Here is a 19,106-nt window from a genome sequence, read left to right as displayed (position 1 = left end):
GCATCCAGAGGAAGAAACTGTGGGAGAAAGGAAAAAAAAAAAAAAAACTTGAACTGAGTTGGAAGACATTTTTAGTACATTCCCGTTTGCTAGTCTCCCTTCTACTGTTAGCCCCTTGGCCTGAAGGATCTAACACCTATCCTATCGACCACGTTCCATTTCTTTTTACCCTGAAGAAAAATCCCTTCCGATGTGATAACTTAAGTTGCTTTGTTCCATTCCATTAAAAATGGGACTAGACTTACAATTCCCCAGAGTTAACGCTGACAGCTGTGTGTTGGTGAGCATTACACAAAACCAGACTCAAATGTTTCAAAAGAAAAAAGGAAAAATGAAGATGGAAAAGAAAGACTTATATGTCTTATTTTAAAGTTTATATGGGTAAAATCTATTCTCTTGTTAAAGGAAAATAGGTAAAAATATGAGTGAAAGTTCACTACAGAGGGAAAAGGCATTAGATTTTTAATTAGTTGACAGTTTTAGAAATGTAAGCAAGTAGCAACACATTCAAAGTTAGGACCATTCAATATCATTCATGAATCTCCTCTTCAACAATATAAAGGGATCACCCTGCCACATACCGAATATCCATTAGAAATTATGAAATAGAGCATTATTCAGAGATGGATCATTGTAATAATAATCTCCATATAAGACAATAGAGGGGTGTAGTTGGTTAAGCATCTGATGCTTGGTTTTTGCTCAGGTCGTGATCTCAGGGTCATGAGATCAAGCACCAAGTCAGGTTCCAGGCTAAGCAGGGAGTCTGCTTGAGGATTCTCTCCCTCTTCCTCTGCCCACTCATGTTCTCTCTCTCTCCCTCTTTCACTAAAATAAATAATCTTTTTAGAAAAACTAAAATAAAATAAAAATAAAACAATGGATAAGTTAGTTGAATACCCATGTGACATGTCCTCTTGTATTCACCCTTAGACACTCTTATTCTCTCCATTTATAGTTGAGGAAATTCAGGTTAACAGGGGTTAACATCACACAGCCCACAAATAATCTACCTGCTCGACTTTAAAATCTAACTTACCCAATGTCAAAGGTACTGCTATCACTAATACCTAATATCAGAGTATCACATGTATCAAAATTAATTTTCTATGTTTGAAGGGTTTTAAGTGTTTGTTTTTCAATCAACCTAGATCCACCCAAATTCCTGAAACTGGCTTTACAGAAGTACCCTAAATTACAATTTCTAAGTACATATAATGTTCATGCAAATAAGTAAATACCACTTACCTATCATCTCTCAGTATTCTTTAGTACCCATGGGTTGCTAGTAGTACAGGATACCAGGAAAAATAAAAGTAGAATTTTGAAAAGATGATGGGAGAATAAGGCTTAAAGTAGCAAAGCATTTGCTTTCTTTTATTATTCACCACTTATTGCTATAGACACTTTTTTTTTTAAACTCTGTGTGCGTGAATGGGGGTGTAGGGTTGGGAGAGGGGGATTCAGGTATAATAGATCTGCAGAGTGATTGTTTGCTGAGTTTTATGTAGTAAATGTGAGTTGTGTGAGATTAAGTGGAGAAATGGAATATATCAGTATGAGTATATTCCAAGTTAACTCCTTTCTACAATGCTCTAGATTTTCCCATTTCCTCTGTGACCTGGGTATGCATCAGCAATTGTTAAAAAAGAAATGACAACATTTGCCATGGTAAATTAACTTATATATTAGGTACTTATTAATTATTTTAGAATTATTTTGCATTTAAAACTGATTTGGCAAACCAAACAAACAAAAAAACAATGATTTCAATGATTTGGCATATCTAAGTAATACTCAGATGTTGAATTTAAGATACAATTTTTTTGAGGAATACCACTTGTAGAAGAATTTACTAGATTTCTTTTAAGGGTTCATACTATAGGCTATTCCTTCTCTGCTGATACTACTCTAAAATCTTATGAAAAATAACAGAATGACCACATAAAATGGTCATTGTCTTTCTGTGTTGGGCTCCTAAAACAACCTTCACTTTCTGTAATAAGCTGATTGTGCTCACTTCAATTTGCTTCATTTTATTTTTGTCACTTTTGGTACTGTCTCAGTGTACTATAATGGAACGATGCTGAATCAGGCAAGCTGTAATTTTTATTGCAAGCATATCTCAAGGCAAATTTATAAGCTGAACTTGATATCAGAAATGAAGCTGGAGGGAATATGTCTTTGTTCTAAGTTACAAATGCTCTGCTATTCTAAATCTGAGGTATGTTGAACATAAAATGCCTTTTTTTTCTGACATCAGGAATTTCACACAGGCAGTATATTAAGAAATTCCTTTAAAATTTTACCATGTACAAATCAGTTTCACCAACAAAACTATTTGTATGACAATTCTATATTCAAGTTGTAAAGCTGATATTGAAGGTGATGTTATACCACAGAAAATGATTCTATTAATGATCCTAACATTTGATTTCAATTTTCTTTTCATGAAAAGCTAAGAGGAAGTGTTAATTTATTTAACAGTATTTTACTGGTATGACTATTTGGGCAAACAGGTTATATATTTAGAGGTCTGGGCATACAAAAATTTTACCCCTAAGTTATGATCTCACCACCACCAAATTGAAAGTTTTTGAGAGTTATAATATAGGTTGATTGCCAAATGTTCTAAACAGCTAGTGGCCAATCCCATCCTGGTAGGGTCTCTGATGAAATGTGACATGGCCTTCTCCAGCCATGGGACCTTCTGGTTTTAGAAAGTGCAAACTCCATACAACTACCTAGCCTAGGCCCTTGCATTAATAGGTATTGAACAAATTGCTATTTGCTACTGCTATTATAACCTGTATTGATAATGTTTCATTTCTTTTTTCTGTGTTACCACTTTATATCGTCCTCCAGTAAACAATGGGAAATATGTTAAAATGTTAATGTTTTTAATAGTTTCAATCCCATCGCTGGAAACAGCAGTGGATGAGAAGTAAATGATCTTTGGGAACAAAAGTTTTATTGCTATACTGTCAACAAGATAATTGTGGGATATCCCAGGAGAAAGTGCCTTTTTACTCTCCTGTGAGGTTGTACCCTAGCTATGGGTAGCTTGATTTTATTCCTGCTTTTGCCCTGTTATTCTTCATACTGTCATTTTATCTTTTTACAAATGGTAGAATTAATTTAATAATTGTAGAATATTTCAGCAAATTTTTCCTTGGAAATAGTCATTTTTTTTAAATTAATTTAATTTTTTTTCAGTAATCCATAATTCATTGTTTATGCACCTCACCCAGTGCTCCATGCAATATGTGCCCTCCTTAATACCCACCACCGGTTGGCTCAGCCAATCCCCCCGACCCCCCTTCCCTCCCAAACGCTCAGTTTGTTTCTCAGAGTCCATAGTCTTTCATGGAAATAGTCATTTTTCAACACATCATTTTAAGCAGAAGTACAGAACAAAAGGGAATCATCATGGTAGTTTCCACAGAGTAATGATACACATCGACAACCTAAAACTCAATAAAATGTAGATTAAATTTTGCTGAAAGTTACTATTACAAAGTGGCATGAATACTCCTCTAGCAAACACAGCCCATAATTTATTGTTTGCAATAGAGTTTTGCACATGATGGAAACTGGTGACCTGCAAGAGTATTCCCAATACCCTTGCCCAATGCTAGTGTTGTTTGCAAAGGCCCCAGGAAATCATTAGCAAACTCCATCTAGAAACAGACCAAAAGGTCAGAAGTATACATAACATGAGTTTCATGACCCATGGCTGTGGAGGGCTCTGAATATTCTTGTTCAAAATATGGTATAGTGTTTCAAAGCATCTGCTGCCATTCGCAGAGGTTAGTGAACTTGAATATGCCAGTGTCTAATTTTGTATAGTATGCCAAAGACACATATTTGTTCTTAAACCTCAGTCATTAGAGTTGAGCAGCTACACAAACTCAAATGAGTTTCAGTGCAGCAGTAATTGGTTCTCCAAGTTAGAAAATACAGAGCGGCTCAGAAACTTAAATGTAAGGAAATTGACCACCAATTTAAGATGAATAACCTAGGACAAGTAGATACCATCTATATAACTCAAAGATGGATGTGAAAATCCTGATCATTATTATGCATAAGAAAGAGCTGAAAATATATTCATCTTTCTGGAAACATGAATTCTATTCTGTTTGAATACAAATAGAAGTCTCTCTCTCTCTCCTCTCTTTCTCTCTCTTTCACGCCCACAGACACACACATGCATGTGCACACACACAAACCTAAAGCAAATAAGAGGCAGTATCTTGCAGTAAAAATACTATAGCTTTTGAAGCCTACATTTGAGTCTTATCTCATCCCTCACTGACTGTGCCACACTGAGCAAATGCTTATACTCTCAATCTGAGTTTTCTCATTGATGAAATGGGTGAAATACTTCTGAGAAATGGGACACTACTGTGAGAATAATGTATGTCAGTTGCTGGCATGTATATGGTAGCCGCTTGTTAAATAGTGACTATCATAAATACTAATTTTTAAATATACACTTCACCTCAAATTGGGTTGTTCATGCACAATGTAATTATTTTAAAATATATTTAAACATTGCTACCTAAAAGAACATAGGCTTAAGGCTTATAACATGTCGTTGTTTTTTAACTAAATGATTATGTGGTTATCTAGCAATCTAATTTAATTTGTTTTTGCCTTGTTGGAATTGCTAGATCTAGTTTTGGTTTTGGTTTTTTCACAGTGAAGGCTCACACACACACACACACACACACACGAACCATGAGAAATTTTCTTTTTTTTTTTCAGTAATGATTTCATCTACTTATGATTCATGTGTCATAACCCTAACAGCAATTCTTTTTATATATTACATTTTAATATTAAGAAACCACAAAATAGGAAAGCAATTTGACATCTGTATTTACATATATTATTCTGTTTCCTATAACTTTATTTCCAATTTCTTACTTGTGTCTCTCTTCTCTCCTAATCATGAAGATCTCTCCAGGACCTCTCCAAGCAAACGGACATCCCTTATGGCACAGTACTGGACTCTGCAGTATATGAACATGTCCGCATGAAGGGAATGAATCCTTTTGAAAGGGACAGCATGTATTCCCAAATGTGGCGGATGATCAACAGAAGCAACGGATCAGAGAATAATGTTCTGGAATCCCAAGCAGGCATTCAAAAGGTACTGGTCATTGTTCTGCTATAATAGTCTAGTCTGCTATTTTGTCTCCTATATTCGAATTGCTACATGGAGTTTGGTTTATTTCTTTTCTAAAATTTTAACTTTGACACAGAGTCTGCAATTAAATTATACCTCGTATTGATTTAAAGGAGATTTTGAGTTGGCAGAGTGCTTAAGCAAAGGGAATTCAAAGCCTTCTGTGCTGTGTCTAATGGATCTGTCTCCAATAGAATTCCAAAACTAGAAAACATAAACTAGTATTTTGTTCAGAACGGTCAGGGACTTATGCACATGAAGACTGAAAAGGTTTTTATGAATCCCATTCCAAATATCATTAGAGTTATCCAATTCTTTCAAATGACTTTGGGGTATTTTCTATACTGCATTTCCTTTTAGATGAAAACTTTATCTTTACTTATGATTATGTGGTGGATAAAAGTTAATCTTGTCAACAAATAAGGTTCCTACAAATGTCTATTTCTATTCCAAAAGTGTAAATCTTTATTTCTAGCTTATTTTAAATAACCATCATTTAGAAGTTATTTTATCGGGGGGGGGGGGGAAGCTTACGAAGCAGTCCTTTGTGTAAAACATGAAGCTAGTTTTTATTCTGAGCTGTGGTTTATAAACACCTCTACAGAAGTAATTCTTTCTTCCTCAAGTCCCATCAATCTGCAAGAGAGAACTGAATGATTTTTGTTTAAAATTATCCCCGTGGTTAGCACAGTGAAAATCACAATGGTTGACATTCAATAAATAATTGTAGGATGAATGAATGAATGCATGCATGAACGTTAATTATAGCCACAAACGTGGTATACACTTTTTCTCTGTAACCTTCCACAGCAGAATAATTTGGATCCCGTGTCTGAGCTTCTTGTTCAGAAGGCAAACTTACTAATACTATGTTGGAGAATGTTTTGATGGTTATAAAAAAATATTCTGACACAGGTTCTAGCATTATTCTGTGCCTTTTCATATGATGTCCTTCAGCTGCTACTGATGTTATGGTTTCCTAGAGTCAGCCTAGTTGGCATCATTATTTTGAAAACTGAGGATGCTGATATGAACCTCCTTTAAGTCCTAATGATGCATTAGGATGTGAATTCCTTGAAATGTTAGCAATGGCCTCTAACTCAATCACCTTTATTGCATTAACCCCAGTTTCCCAGGACCCAACTATTGATCTTAAAATCCACAGGCTTCTAGAAGTTCAACAATTACTAGGAGGATGGGGGAGGGGTGAAAGTGGGTGAGTGAGTGGACCTATATGTTGTCTGGAGGAGATGGGAGGGTGGACATTTTAGGCTTTACTAGGTACTCATGGGATGTAAATGAATTTAAGCCTCAGAATAAGAATACTAAGTCATTTTGGGAGGAGTTACTTTCCTTCATATTGTTAATTGTTAAGAAGAATTTTATTTTCTTGGGGATAAATATAGTCACAATTTATATTTTTATTCTATTTTAGAAGCCAAAGCTCTCCATACTTTACAACCTCTTTCTATAGCATATCATTCCAGAGAAAATTCGCTTTTTTTTTTTAAAGATTTTATTTATTTGACAGACAGAGATCACAAGTAGGCAGAGAGGCAGGCTGAGAAAGAAGGGGAAGCAGGCTCCCTGCTGAGCAGAGAGCACGAGGACCCTGAGATCATGACCTGAGCTGAAGGCAGAGGTTTAACCCACTGAGCCACCCAGGTACCCCAGAGAAAACTCACTTTTTTTCTCCAGGCAGACATACAGATTCTCAAAAAATATTTTAAAAGATACATATTCACTCATTCATCACTTATTTATTCATTTTTTCATACAATATTTGCTAAGTACCAATTATATACCAGGCACTGATCGAGAAACTATAGATCACCACAGAGAAATGATCACTGGATCTGTGAAATGTAAAGTCTGGTGAGAAAAGAAAACTAAAATATGTGATCAAATGAAATTATTTAAATCATGATAAGTGCTATGGAAAAAAACCTTGGGTTCTTTTACAGAAATTAAAGAGAACATCCACTTTCAGAACAGTGATCAAGTATGGTTCCCTGAGGAGATAAAATATTAGTCATGACCTGCCTGATCAGGAGCTGTTTATGTACAAGAGAGGGTGACAGGGCTTCCAAACCAACCACAACCTTAGCAGAAGCATGGAGTTACATTCAAGAAACCAGCTGAAAATCAACATGAACTGGAACATGCCCAATGAGAGAACATGGAAGGAGGTTGGAAGGCAGGGGATAGATCATGAAGGACATTGTTGCCCTTAATTAAAAATCTGGATTCTATTTGAATGGCAAACAAATAAACAAACAAGCAAAAATTACTAAAATAAGGGAATGTGGTGATTCATTATTACCTTTCAATAGGGATTGGTAAGTGTATACAGAGCTGAAATAGTGAGACCCTAAGGGACTCATAAATTTCAGAGGTAGCCAGTCACGTCAACACATGTAGATAAGGTCTTGCTTCATTCTTGTGTTTTTACGCACACACACATACGCACACAGCCCGTATACCTTACAGTGTTTATAGTAATACAGACTGGGTATACTTCCTATATTCTAGCATTTCCAAAATAAAAAATAAATCACAAGGGTATGGAATATCAAATGTCACATAGCAGTGACATTTGATATTTGATTTTTAAATAGTCTTGTATGTGTTAAGATATACATACATATCTTCCAAGGTCTTCAGGATTGTTTAAGAAAACCTCTCCTTTTCAAAGCATGTACATATGGTTTCCTACGTTTTCTGTTTCTTTTTTTCTTACCTTTATGTCTTTTAACCATATAGAATTTAATTTGGCATTTGTGGATGTGTAAAAAGAAATTATAGATACCTACCCTGAGAAAATTTCAGTTTGAGATTCTATGAAATAAAAGTGTTTTAGACTAAGCTATTGATAAGTTTGCATTGTGTGCTAAGAAATTTAGTTAATTCTTGTAGGTTTTGCCATTTCTTTCTCTTTAAATATGTAGGCATTCCATCATCTTTTGACCTGGGCTAGTGTTTCTCATGCTGTTATTAAATGTCATACATTTAAAAAAAAAAAAAAGTCTATTATGAAGAACAGAAAGAACCCTGTTTCCTGGTTCTTCCAGTTCTTATGTGTACAACTTTGGGCAAGTTACTTGGCTTCTCTAAGACTCAGTCTCCTCCTCCCTAAGATTGTCACAGTGTGAGGATTAAAAGCCTGCAAAAGACATTTCAACATGGGTTTGAATACAGTTCATTTTTTAAGCTCAAATGTTTAAATGTAACTAGTTACTTAAAATCTGTGGGCCCCAGGATTTTTATCATGTTGATAAGAATTCCTACTTCACATGTTTTTTTCTCATATATATATATATATATATATATATATACACACACACACACACACGCACACGTATATATACACATACATATATATATAGGCATCAATAAATAATATTATTAAATAATAACTTCATAAAAAGATCCTTAAGATTACCTGAAAGAATGTAAAGGTGAGCAATTTGTAACAACAAAGCTTTATTATATAGTATCTTCTAAGGTTAAGTTAAAATTGTAACATATTTGAAAAGGTTAATTAATAAAAGAAGTAGAGAAGAATTTCTACTCTTATAATCTACTGATAAAGAGGGCTTATGACTTTTAAAAAACTGCAAATCGTGTCACCTAGATTTATACCATATTTATTTAGTTTTCTGATTCACTAGAGGGACAGTGAAGAATGTTCTTATGAATTCATAATGGAAAATATCAAAGTGAAATTTGCTTGTTGTATGTATTCTTTCAACCAAAATCAGAAACAGCTGAAAATTGATTTGATCAAAAAATAGGTAATAATAATGAGATGTATTTTGGTTCAGTTTGCAAGGTCTTGGCCAGCTTCTCTTTAAGCACAAAACCAACCAATCAAAAACCGATAACCTTCTCACCTGCTAAAGCTCACTGGGAGTCTATAAGATTGAGAACTGTAATACATGAAATGTGGTTGTAGATTCTTGCTTTAGTAACTAGTCTTGCACATCTCACACAGCAGCTTCCTCTTCTCTGTCATTGGTTTCTAATTTGTTCAGGCAGGAAAGACTTTTGAGGTCTTCTAGGTCAATTTTCCACAAAAGACCAAACTTATTCTACAATGTCTTTGACACGAGTTCATATATATAGTAACTTTCTTCCAGGAAAACCTGCATCACTGTGCAAACAGTCTTTGCAATCTAATTATAACTTTAAATAGATACCATTAATGTCTCAGGTTATATTTGTTCTTAATTGTATTACTAGTCTCATTAAGTTTCTCTTACTTGAAGGTAGAGCTTTATCCCTTCTAACATCATTCTGCTCATACCAAAGAAAGCTGTATAAATGAGGATTAAGTAAATGAGTTCTGATATGCTATTCTTGGGAGACATTCACCTTTATCAGGCTAGCCTAATTAAACTAGAACAAATCTGATTCTGTCTTCCTTTTCCCAGGACATTTTGCATAATCAGAAAAAAATGTATAGTAAAATATAAGTGAAATATTTAGTGCATTCATTCGACAATCATTTATTGAGCACCTGCTGTATATCAGTCAGTACTTTGGTCACCGGAGTGAACATGAATGAAAGCAAAATTCCTTCATAGAGTTCACATTCTAATGGAGGAAGCAGACAATTTAAAAAAATTAAATATGTTGTATTTCAATAGTGATAAGTGTTAAGGAGAAAAAATAGGAGAGGGAGAGGGGGGACAAGAGAGGGATGATCTGCCTTATTAGATCAGATGGCCAGGGAAGGCTTAAGAAAATGACATTGGAAAAAAGACATCAAGCAGATTCGAGAGAAAGAGTTGTATATCTGGGTGACGTGTTTTCAGACAAGAGGGTCAGCCAATGCAAAGGCCCTAAGGTGGAAGTATGCCTGGATGTTCTAAGACTGTGAAGGAAGCTAGTGTAACTCAGAAATAAGGTGTAGCATCAGAAGAATAACAAAAGCCGAGAAGTAGAGGGCCAGGTGGTAGGGAGAAAGCATACCATACAGGGCCTTGTTACCTACAGCGTAATCCTGTGAACTAGCAACATCAGCGTCTTGGGAGCTTGTTAGAAATGCAGACTCTTGGGCCCCACCTAAACCCTTCTCCATGTAAATCTTGGTCTAAGAAGATTCCCAGGTGATTCATATGCATGCTAAAGTCTGAAAATGCTAATACAGAGCTGTATAAAACATTCTAAGTGGGCTTTTACTCTGTGGAAGATACAGAATTTAAGAAGGGTTTAAACAAAAGTAACATGCTAAAACTCATATTTTGGCAAATCATAGGTAAAGATCTGACTAGGAATGAAGGATCTGTGCGTAGTACTGAAATAGAGAAGTCTCTGGTTATTTAGAGGGCAATATTTATTTTCTGATAGCCTATTAAACTCAGATGGTGACGAACAAATTATTCTAAAACCCCAGCAATGAAGACTACTCAGGAAGAAAAGAAAATCAGGATTGGTAGGATTAAAATCCTAGCCAGAGGATCCCTACGCATAATACTTCAGACTACAGAGCTCAAAGAGGGTATAAAAATCCGATGGACAGTTCTATTTTCAACATTCTGAGGAACCTCCATGCTGTTTTCCAGAGTGGCTGCACCAGCTTGCATTCCGTAGGAGAAGAATCAATGAAACAAGATGGGATTGGGAGGGAGACAAACCATAAGTGACTCTTAATCTCACAAAACAAACTGAGGGTTGCTGGGGGGAGGGGGTTTGGGAGAAGGGGGTGGGATTATGGACATTGGGGAGGGTATGTGCTTTGGTGAGTGCTGTGAAGTGTGTAAACCTGGTGATTCACAGACCTGTACCCCTGGGGATAAAAATATATGTTTATAAAAAATAAAAAGTTAAAAAAAAAAATCCGATGGATACTATGGCAACAGGGAAGTGAGGGATGGTGTTGGCAGCCGCAGTTTTCAATCAGAAAGATAGCATCAATTTGCAAAGCTAATTAGGCCACACAAGTCCCAGAGCAGTATGGGGAAGGGAAACTGACAAGGTCCAGGTGTGGGGCAAAGCCACTGGGCGCAGGCCCCAGTTCTAATGCCAGCTGGAAAACTGGAGAATTGAAACGAAAACCAAGACAAAAGATTGGTCATGTCAAATGGGCCAGTATCGAGGATTTTTGAGGACTGATGCAGAAAGACAAATTCTAGACCTTATGAAATGATGCGGTAAGCCTACCCTCTTTATTTATCTGTGGCTGAAAAAACTGGGTGGAGTGAAGCTATTGTTTTATTTATTCATTCAACACATATTCAGTGAGCACCTATTTACCAGGCTCTGTTCTAGGTATCAGGAATCAAACAGAACAAGGAAAGTCCCTGCCCAAATGGAGATTATTTTGTACTAGAGAGAAAAAAAAAAAAAAAATAGACAAGCCCATAAATACATGCTCTAAAGAAAAAAAAAAATTTGAAAAGGTAAGAATGAAAGAAAGCAGAGGAGGAAGAGGGTTGTTGCCATCACATATAAAGTGGTCTCAGAAGGCATCCCTGAGAAAGTGACATTTGAGTAGAGACCTGAAAGATGACAGGTATGACCCATGAAGATGGTGAGGAGACAGTGAGGACAGGAGCTCCAGGCAGAAGGAAAATTACTGCGAAATTCCTGAGGCAGAAGGTAACTTGGCATGATAGAGAAATGTCAAGAACAATGTGGCTGGAGAAGGGTTCATGGGGAGTGGATAGGATATGCGGGGGAGGTAGGAAATAAGATCGCAGTGGGAATTAGAATGGTGGCCTAAAGATGTTCAAGTGTGGGCCCTGCTAAAGTTCCAAATGTATCTTTTTTTTAAATTGAGATATAATCGACATATAGCATTATATTAGTTTCAGGCATACAACATAATGATTCTATGTTTGTGTATATTGCAAAATCACAATAACTCTAGTTAACATCAGTCACTATTGTTATAAATTTTCTTTTTGTGATGAGAACTTTCAAGACCTATTCTCTTAGCAACTGCTACATATGCAATACAGTATAATTCACTATGTCACCATGCTGTACCTTACATCCCCATGACTTACGTATTTTATAACTAGAATTTTGTACCTTTCAATTTCATTTACTCATTGTATCTTAACTGGGTAATAGAAAGCATTTGAATATCTTAAATCCACTTAGGAGATTCTGATTCACAGTAAAGGTTGAGAATCACTGATATAATATCTTGGAGTCACTTAAACGACCCTGACTTTTTAATAATTCTGAGGTTTTGAGCAGGAGAGTGACATGAGCTGACTTACTTTTTAAAGCTCCACTTATGGTGTTGTGTGAAAAATAGGGAGAGGTCAAGGCTAGAAACAAGGAGAAGAGTGAGGAGAGACTACTGTTGTAATTCAAGTGAAACATGATGATGGATGGACCAGAGTGCTTATGGTGGAAGTGGTGAGCAGTGATTGAATTTGAATATATTTTGAAAGTCACTTTGACAAAATTTTGTAGAAGACTGAATGTGGGATATGAAAAAAAAAAAGAGTTAGAAATGAGCCCAATGTCTCTGGCCTAAGTAGTTGGAAGAATGAAGTTGGCTTTTATTGAGGTTGAGAAAATTATGGGAAGAGCAGATTTGAGAAGCCAAATGAGAATTTGCCTTTGGCACGATAGTTAATATGAAATGTTTATTAATTATCCAAGATAGATGCCAAGAAAGCTGCTTTCTATATATGAGTTGAGTGTTTAGGAGAAAGTTCTAGCTGGAGATTGGAGAATACTAGCATAGAGTCTGTATTTAAAGTAGTAAGACTCAATGATATCACTAAACGTGTGTTTATCTATCTTGAAAAGAAAGCTATGTAAAGACTAATCCTGGGACAATGTAGTATTTAGAAAAGCGAGAGTCAAAAAAGGTGTAACAGAGTCAGGGAAGGATCAGCCAAGGAAATAGGGATAAAGCCAAGAGTGCTTGTTTAGAAGCCAGCGAAAAAGTGTTTCAAGGAAATTCAAATGGTCAACTCTGTCAAATGATACTCATGGATCAAGCATGGTGAAGACAGGGAATTAATGATTTATTGGCAACCAGCAGTCTCTGATGACCTTGACAAAAGCAGATCTGGTAGAGGGAAAGGAGAAGAAATTAGAGTTAGATTGGAAAGAAAAAAAATGAGAAGAGAGGCAGTGGAAATTACAAGGCTAGGTACTTTTTATTTACTTTATTTTTTTATTTTAATTTTTTTCTATTCAAGTATAATTAACATACAGTATTTTGTTAGTTTCAGGTGTACAATATAATGATTTGACAACTTTATATATTACTCAGTGCTCATCAGAAGTGTACTTTTAATCTCCTTTATCTATTTCACCTGTCCTCTACCCACCTTTCCTCTGGCAACCACCCATTTGTTCTCTATATTTAGGAGTCTTTTTGTTGTTTTTCTTTCTTCTTTGTTCATTTGTTTTGTTAGACTGGGCACTTTGTAAAGGTGCTTTGCTGAAAGAAAATGCTGAGTAATAAGTGGGGAAGGTTCTAGAGTGGGATGTGAGGTTTGGGAAAAAAGATATATACAATGTCTCTATACTAATGAGATGATACAGTAAAGAGGGGGAAATTCATGGTGCAAGAGAGAGACAAGAGAACTGCTGGAGATTTGTTGAGATCTAATGCACAAGTGGGGGGTTGGATTTAGGAGCACAGTCCATCCATAGCAAAAAGAGATGAGGTAGAACATATGGACATACATGCAGATAAATTGGAAGATATGGTAGTGGAAGTATATGGAAAATCATTTTTGACTGATTATATTTACTCAGAGAAATAGGAACCAAGGCCATCACCAAAATATAAGTAATAGGATAAAGATTCCGGAGAATTGAAGAGAGAAAAGATAGGAATTGTTGTTCTGGAGAATGGGAGGAACAGTAGATGAGTGAAATATAATGGTATTCCTAGAAAAGACTAATGGCTCTTTTGAAATAGTCATCATGGCTATAAACTAAAACCAATCAGCATGATTATGGGCTTTTTTGTAACATAAACACGGAGTTCACAGAGAAGAGATTTCACCAGAATTGGTGTTTATCAAATAAGCATGATAGAAAACAATAAGGTGAGGGCGTTGAGAATATATCCAAAGAAATTGTTATTATGAATGAGGGAATCTCAGCTGAGAGGAGATGGAGGATACCAAGGGGATGACATGTGGAAGCCTGGGTGGCTCAGTCATTTAAGCAGCTGCCTGCAGCTCAGGTCATGAACCCAGTGTCCTGGTATCAAGGCCCACATCAGGCTCTCTGCTCAGTGGAGAGCCTGCTTCTCCTTCTCCTTCGCCTTCTACCTGCTGCTCTGCCTACTTGTGCTCTCTATCTCTCTGTCAAATAAATAAAATCTTGAAAAAAAAGAAAAAAGAGGATGACATGAACAATGAATTGTTGGTTTGGGTGGGACCAAAGAACTATAGGAGTCCATGAACCAGAAGGACAGGATTGGAAATAATACAAATTGGTTCCAAGATGGCACATTTGAAATTGAAATGATGAAGAGAGTGCTAGTATTGGAAGTGATACAACATGGGAGTGGGTGGCTAAGGTAGGAGGAAAGACATAATCTTTGGAGATGAAAAAGCCAAGTACTGGAAGAGGATGTCTATGTGAATAATCAAATCACCAAGAATAACCACAGAACTAGAATTTGAAAGAGTGACAGAGTACCAAGTGGTAAAATCTTTGAGCAATGTCGGAGTGACACAGAGTCAGCAGATGTCTACAGTAGGAATGAGTGTAGTCTGATGGCATGAGCTTCAAAGCCAACGCTCTAGAAGTGGTTCAAAGGACAAGAAGGATACCTAACCATGATCCAGCCCCAGTGATATGAATGTTGTAGAAGAGAAAAGTAATTATCATTTGAGAAGAACAAAAGTAATGTAGTATCTGCAGAAGAAAAGCAAGTTCTACTCATCAACAGAAGGTTAAAGGAAGTTTCAAAACGAAACAAAAAACAGATCGAGGATATAGGCAGGGCTTAGGACAGTCTCTTAAAACCCTGTGATTCAAGACTACTCCCATCAGAGGGCACCTGGGTGACTCAGTCAGTTAAGCATCCGACTCTTGGTTTCAGCTCAGGTAATGATCTCATTGGTCATGAGAATGAAGCTAGCAGGAACCAAATTACATAAAAGAAAAGAGGCTGTGAGTAGAAAACAATTTTCAACTGTTATGGGTTTACATACAGTAATTCCTGGTCTTATGCATCTCAAATCCATGAACCACAATGGTCATATTCTCTTTTCCAGTTGTTCCATTCCCCTTCCTCTTTGCACTCTATAGCACCATGTGGCATTGGGTGAAGATGCCAAAGTAGGTGACAGTTATAAGCAGAGAGAGGATAGGACCTAACTTGGACTACAGTGAATAACTTGGTAATATACTAAGTATATGACCTTAAAATCATGGTTAGGCCCCATTACAGAAATGAATAATCAGACTGAACACAACTTGAGGAAAATCAAAACAAAATACTAAACAACTTTGGATCTTTGAAAATGCCAGAAGTCCTAGCCTGTCATACCACTGAGCTTAGAAGCAACTGTACATTTGCTACATTTGCCCTTTGCCAGATGATTTCAACAAATAAGATATGATTTACTTTAGCACTACAGCAGGCATCTGGGAGCTCAGATCCCATTGACATATTTTCCGCTCCCCAAAAATCAAAGGTTTTAAGTCCATGTCAGTTATAACATAGTGCAAGAAGAGAGTCAGTGCGACAATAAACAACAACAACAACAACAAAACCCACAGTGGCTCAGTCAGTTAAGAGTCTAACTCTTGGTTTCACCGCAGGTCATGATCTCAGGGTCCAGGGATGAAGCCCTGTGTTGGGATCCATGCTCAGTGTGGAGTCAGCTTGGATTCTCTCTCTCCTTCTGTGCCTCTCCCCACCTAAATTAATAAGTAAAATCTTAACACACACACCCATACACACACACACACACACACACACACTCATAGAGATCATTCCCAGAAATCTTGACAATGCATTTTTAATGCCTGGGATTGATTGTTTTTATTATTTTCTTAAACATTCTATTATTTATTTATGTATTTGACAGAGAAAGAGAGGGAGAGAAAGCAGGAACAGTGGGAGGAGCAGAGAAGAAGGGGGAGGGATACAGCAGACTCTGCTGAGCCTGGAGCCTGACTTGGAGTTCAATTCCATGACCCCAAGATCATAAACTGAATAGAAACCAAGATTAGAGAGGCCCAACCAACTGAGCTACCCAGGCACCCTTTTATTAACATTTTTAAAAACATATTTTTGTTTCTAATAATCTTCATAGATGTTTGAGTTAAAAATTAGTCTTGATTAACTATGTTCTCAAGGGTAAAGATGAAGTCCAAACCTATATCCTTCTTAAACAGGCATAAGCATTTTAGCTTGAATTAGAATGTTAGGTGTTACAACACACAAAGCAAACTGAAAGCTGAAACGATTTTTTCTAGATGCCCAGAAAAAATAGATATAGATATAGACTCTGTAAATCAAAGTGAAAACAATAAAGTGGTATTTCTTGTATATAAAGATGATAGTACTAAGCTGCCATTAACAGAGCATGTAATTTTAAAATTGCTTTTTTATATAGTGATTTAATCCATGATGAAAGCCAGACCTGCTCCAATTCTTCTTTTAATTAGCTACATTCAATTCCAATTCATCTACTCATTCACTCATTCGTTTAATCAACAAACATTTATTTAGTGGTCCCGAGTGCGATGGGCACAGAGGATACAGAAATTGTTTAGCCTAGTGAGTGTGGGGCAGTAAAGTGCAATATAGCAGCTGATCTACAGAGAAATGTACAAGATCCCAAAAGAAAGCAGAGAAAGGGAATTTATCATAGCCTGAGGGATGAGTCTAGTTCAGATCACAGAGGCTTCCAAGAGGAAGTAATGTTAATCTTAGAGTAAGTAGGATTTAATTAAGTAAAAGAGATATAGGAGTCTGTGGGATAAGGAGACAGCCTGAACGAAAACATGGAGGTAAGAATACAGTACACGCAGGAAATAAAAAGCAGTTACGGTTAGATATAGGTGCTTATACTTTTTCTGTAGAAAAAGAACAATTTATATATTCATATATTACATTCATGTATTTGTGTGTGTATATGTGTGGATTTATGTTTATATAAAAAAGGAGATTTGGTATAAGGAATTGGCTCATGCAATTATGGAGGCCGACATGTCCCACCAATGGCTGTTTATAAGTGGGATATGCAGGAAAGCTGATGATTTAAATTCTAGTGTGATTCTGAAGGCCTGAGAACTAGGAGCTTTACTGGTATAAATCCCAGTTTAAGAGAAGGAGCAGACTGATGCCCCTGCTCAACAGTCAGGCAGAGAGAGAAGGAGAGAAACTTCCTCTACCTTTCTATTCTATTCCAGCTGCTCCCTGGGTGAGATAATGCCCACCTACCTTGGGGAAGGCAATCTGCCTTACCCAGTCTACTAATTCAAGTGCTAATGTCTTTGGAAACACACTCATGGGCACACCCAGCAATCACGTTTAACCAAGTTTCTGGGAATCCCATGACCTAGTCAAGCTGACACATAGATTAACTATCCCAGTGCTCTCGTACAGTGAAAAGGGGTAGAGGAGCAGTTTGTGCAGGTGGATCAGAGACACCTGCTGGGACGCATATCATCTGAACCTGCCACTGGGTGTTAACTGTATAGTTTTAACTAAATGAGCAAGAAGGTGCCAAAAGAATAATGAAAAATATTGGAAAAGAAATGTCTGGACTGGAAAAATGATATACTCACTTTGGACCTCAGTTTTCTTCCTTTAACTTAAAAGTTGTGGAAATGAGGGGGGCCTGGGTGGCTCAGTGGGTTAAAGCCTCTGCCTTTGGCTCAGGTCATGATCCCAGCATACTGGGATGGAGCCCCGCATCAGGCTTTCTGCTCAGCGGGGAGCCTTCTTCCTCCTCTCTCTCTCTCTCTCTCTCTCTCTCTCTCTCTCTGCCTACTTGTGATCCCTGTCTGTCAAACAAATAAATAAAATCTTTTAAAAAAAGGAAGTTGTGGAAATGAAATAGATGAATTCTGAGAATTCTTCTGGAGCTAATATTCAGTAAGTCTTAGGACCCTAATTTCAAACTACTTAATAGCCACACGAGAGAAGAGCACTTCCCAGGTAACCGCAGAGGCCTCAGCTGTCACTCCTAGTTTAACACACATTCTGTCCCTCAAGCATTCCTTCTACAAAGGAATACCAGCTTTGTAGTTCCCCAGGGTGAAAAATTATAGGTAGGTGCATCTTTGTTTCCTTGTGGGTCCATTAGGTTCACAAACTTCTTTATCTGACAAATAGTGTAAATGGTTCATTGCCTTAGTTTAATTCTTACTCTTGACAATTACTTCCCAAATTGGAAAATGCTCATACATTTTAAGCATTTCTGTTGGAAAAATGCAAAAAAGTTAAAAAGTATAATTCCACAATACTTTTAAAATCAGCTCACTCTATCCATCCGGTTTTACCCTCAGTTAACCTCCATTAAGATGGCAGGGTGCAGGGACGCCTCTGCCTGCCATTCTGTCTGCCTGTGCTCGCTCGCTCTCCCTCTCTCTCTCTGACAAATAAATAAATAAAATCTTAAAAAAAAAAAAAAAGAAAAGAAAAGATGGCAGGGTGCACGTCTTCGTGACTTTCTTTATTTAATGGGCACATATATGCTACAGTTTTTTGTTCGGTCTCTATTTGGACTTTTTTTTTTTTTTAAGATTTTATTTATTTATTTGACAGAGAGATCACAAGTAGGCAGAGAGGCAGGCAGAGAGAGAGGAGGAAGCAGGCTCCCCGCTGAGCAGAGAGCCCAATGTGGGGCTTGATCCCAGGACTCTGGGATTATGACCTGAGCTGAAGGCAGAGGTTTTAACCCACTGAGCCACCCAGGTGCCCCTCCATTTTGACTTTTTTTAATAAAATGTTTTCTGC

At 36.9% G+C, this 19,106-nt stretch overlaps 1 protein-coding gene across 4 annotated transcripts in view; it reads left to right on the top strand.

Moving 5' to 3' along the window:
- Positions 1-19,106, top strand: part of GRID2 (glutamate ionotropic receptor delta type subunit 2) — a 1,513,029-nt gene that overhangs the window by 1,259,224 nt on the left and 234,699 nt on the right. For all 4 annotated transcript variants that reach the window (XM_082728077.1, XM_082728076.1, XM_082728074.1 and 1 more), the window contains one exon: positions 4,960-5,155. In XM_082728077.1, coding sequence (XP_082584203.1) covers positions 4,960-5,155 — 196 coding nt within the window. The remainder of the gene's footprint in view (positions 1-4,959; positions 5,156-19,106) is intronic.

This window comes from Mustela nivalis (assembly GCF_964662115.1).
Source record: "Mustela nivalis genome assembly, chromosome: 4".
Lineage (NCBI taxonomy): Eukaryota > Metazoa > Chordata > Mammalia > Carnivora > Mustelidae > Mustela > Mustela nivalis.
This window is presented reverse-complemented; position numbering and strand designations above follow the sequence as displayed.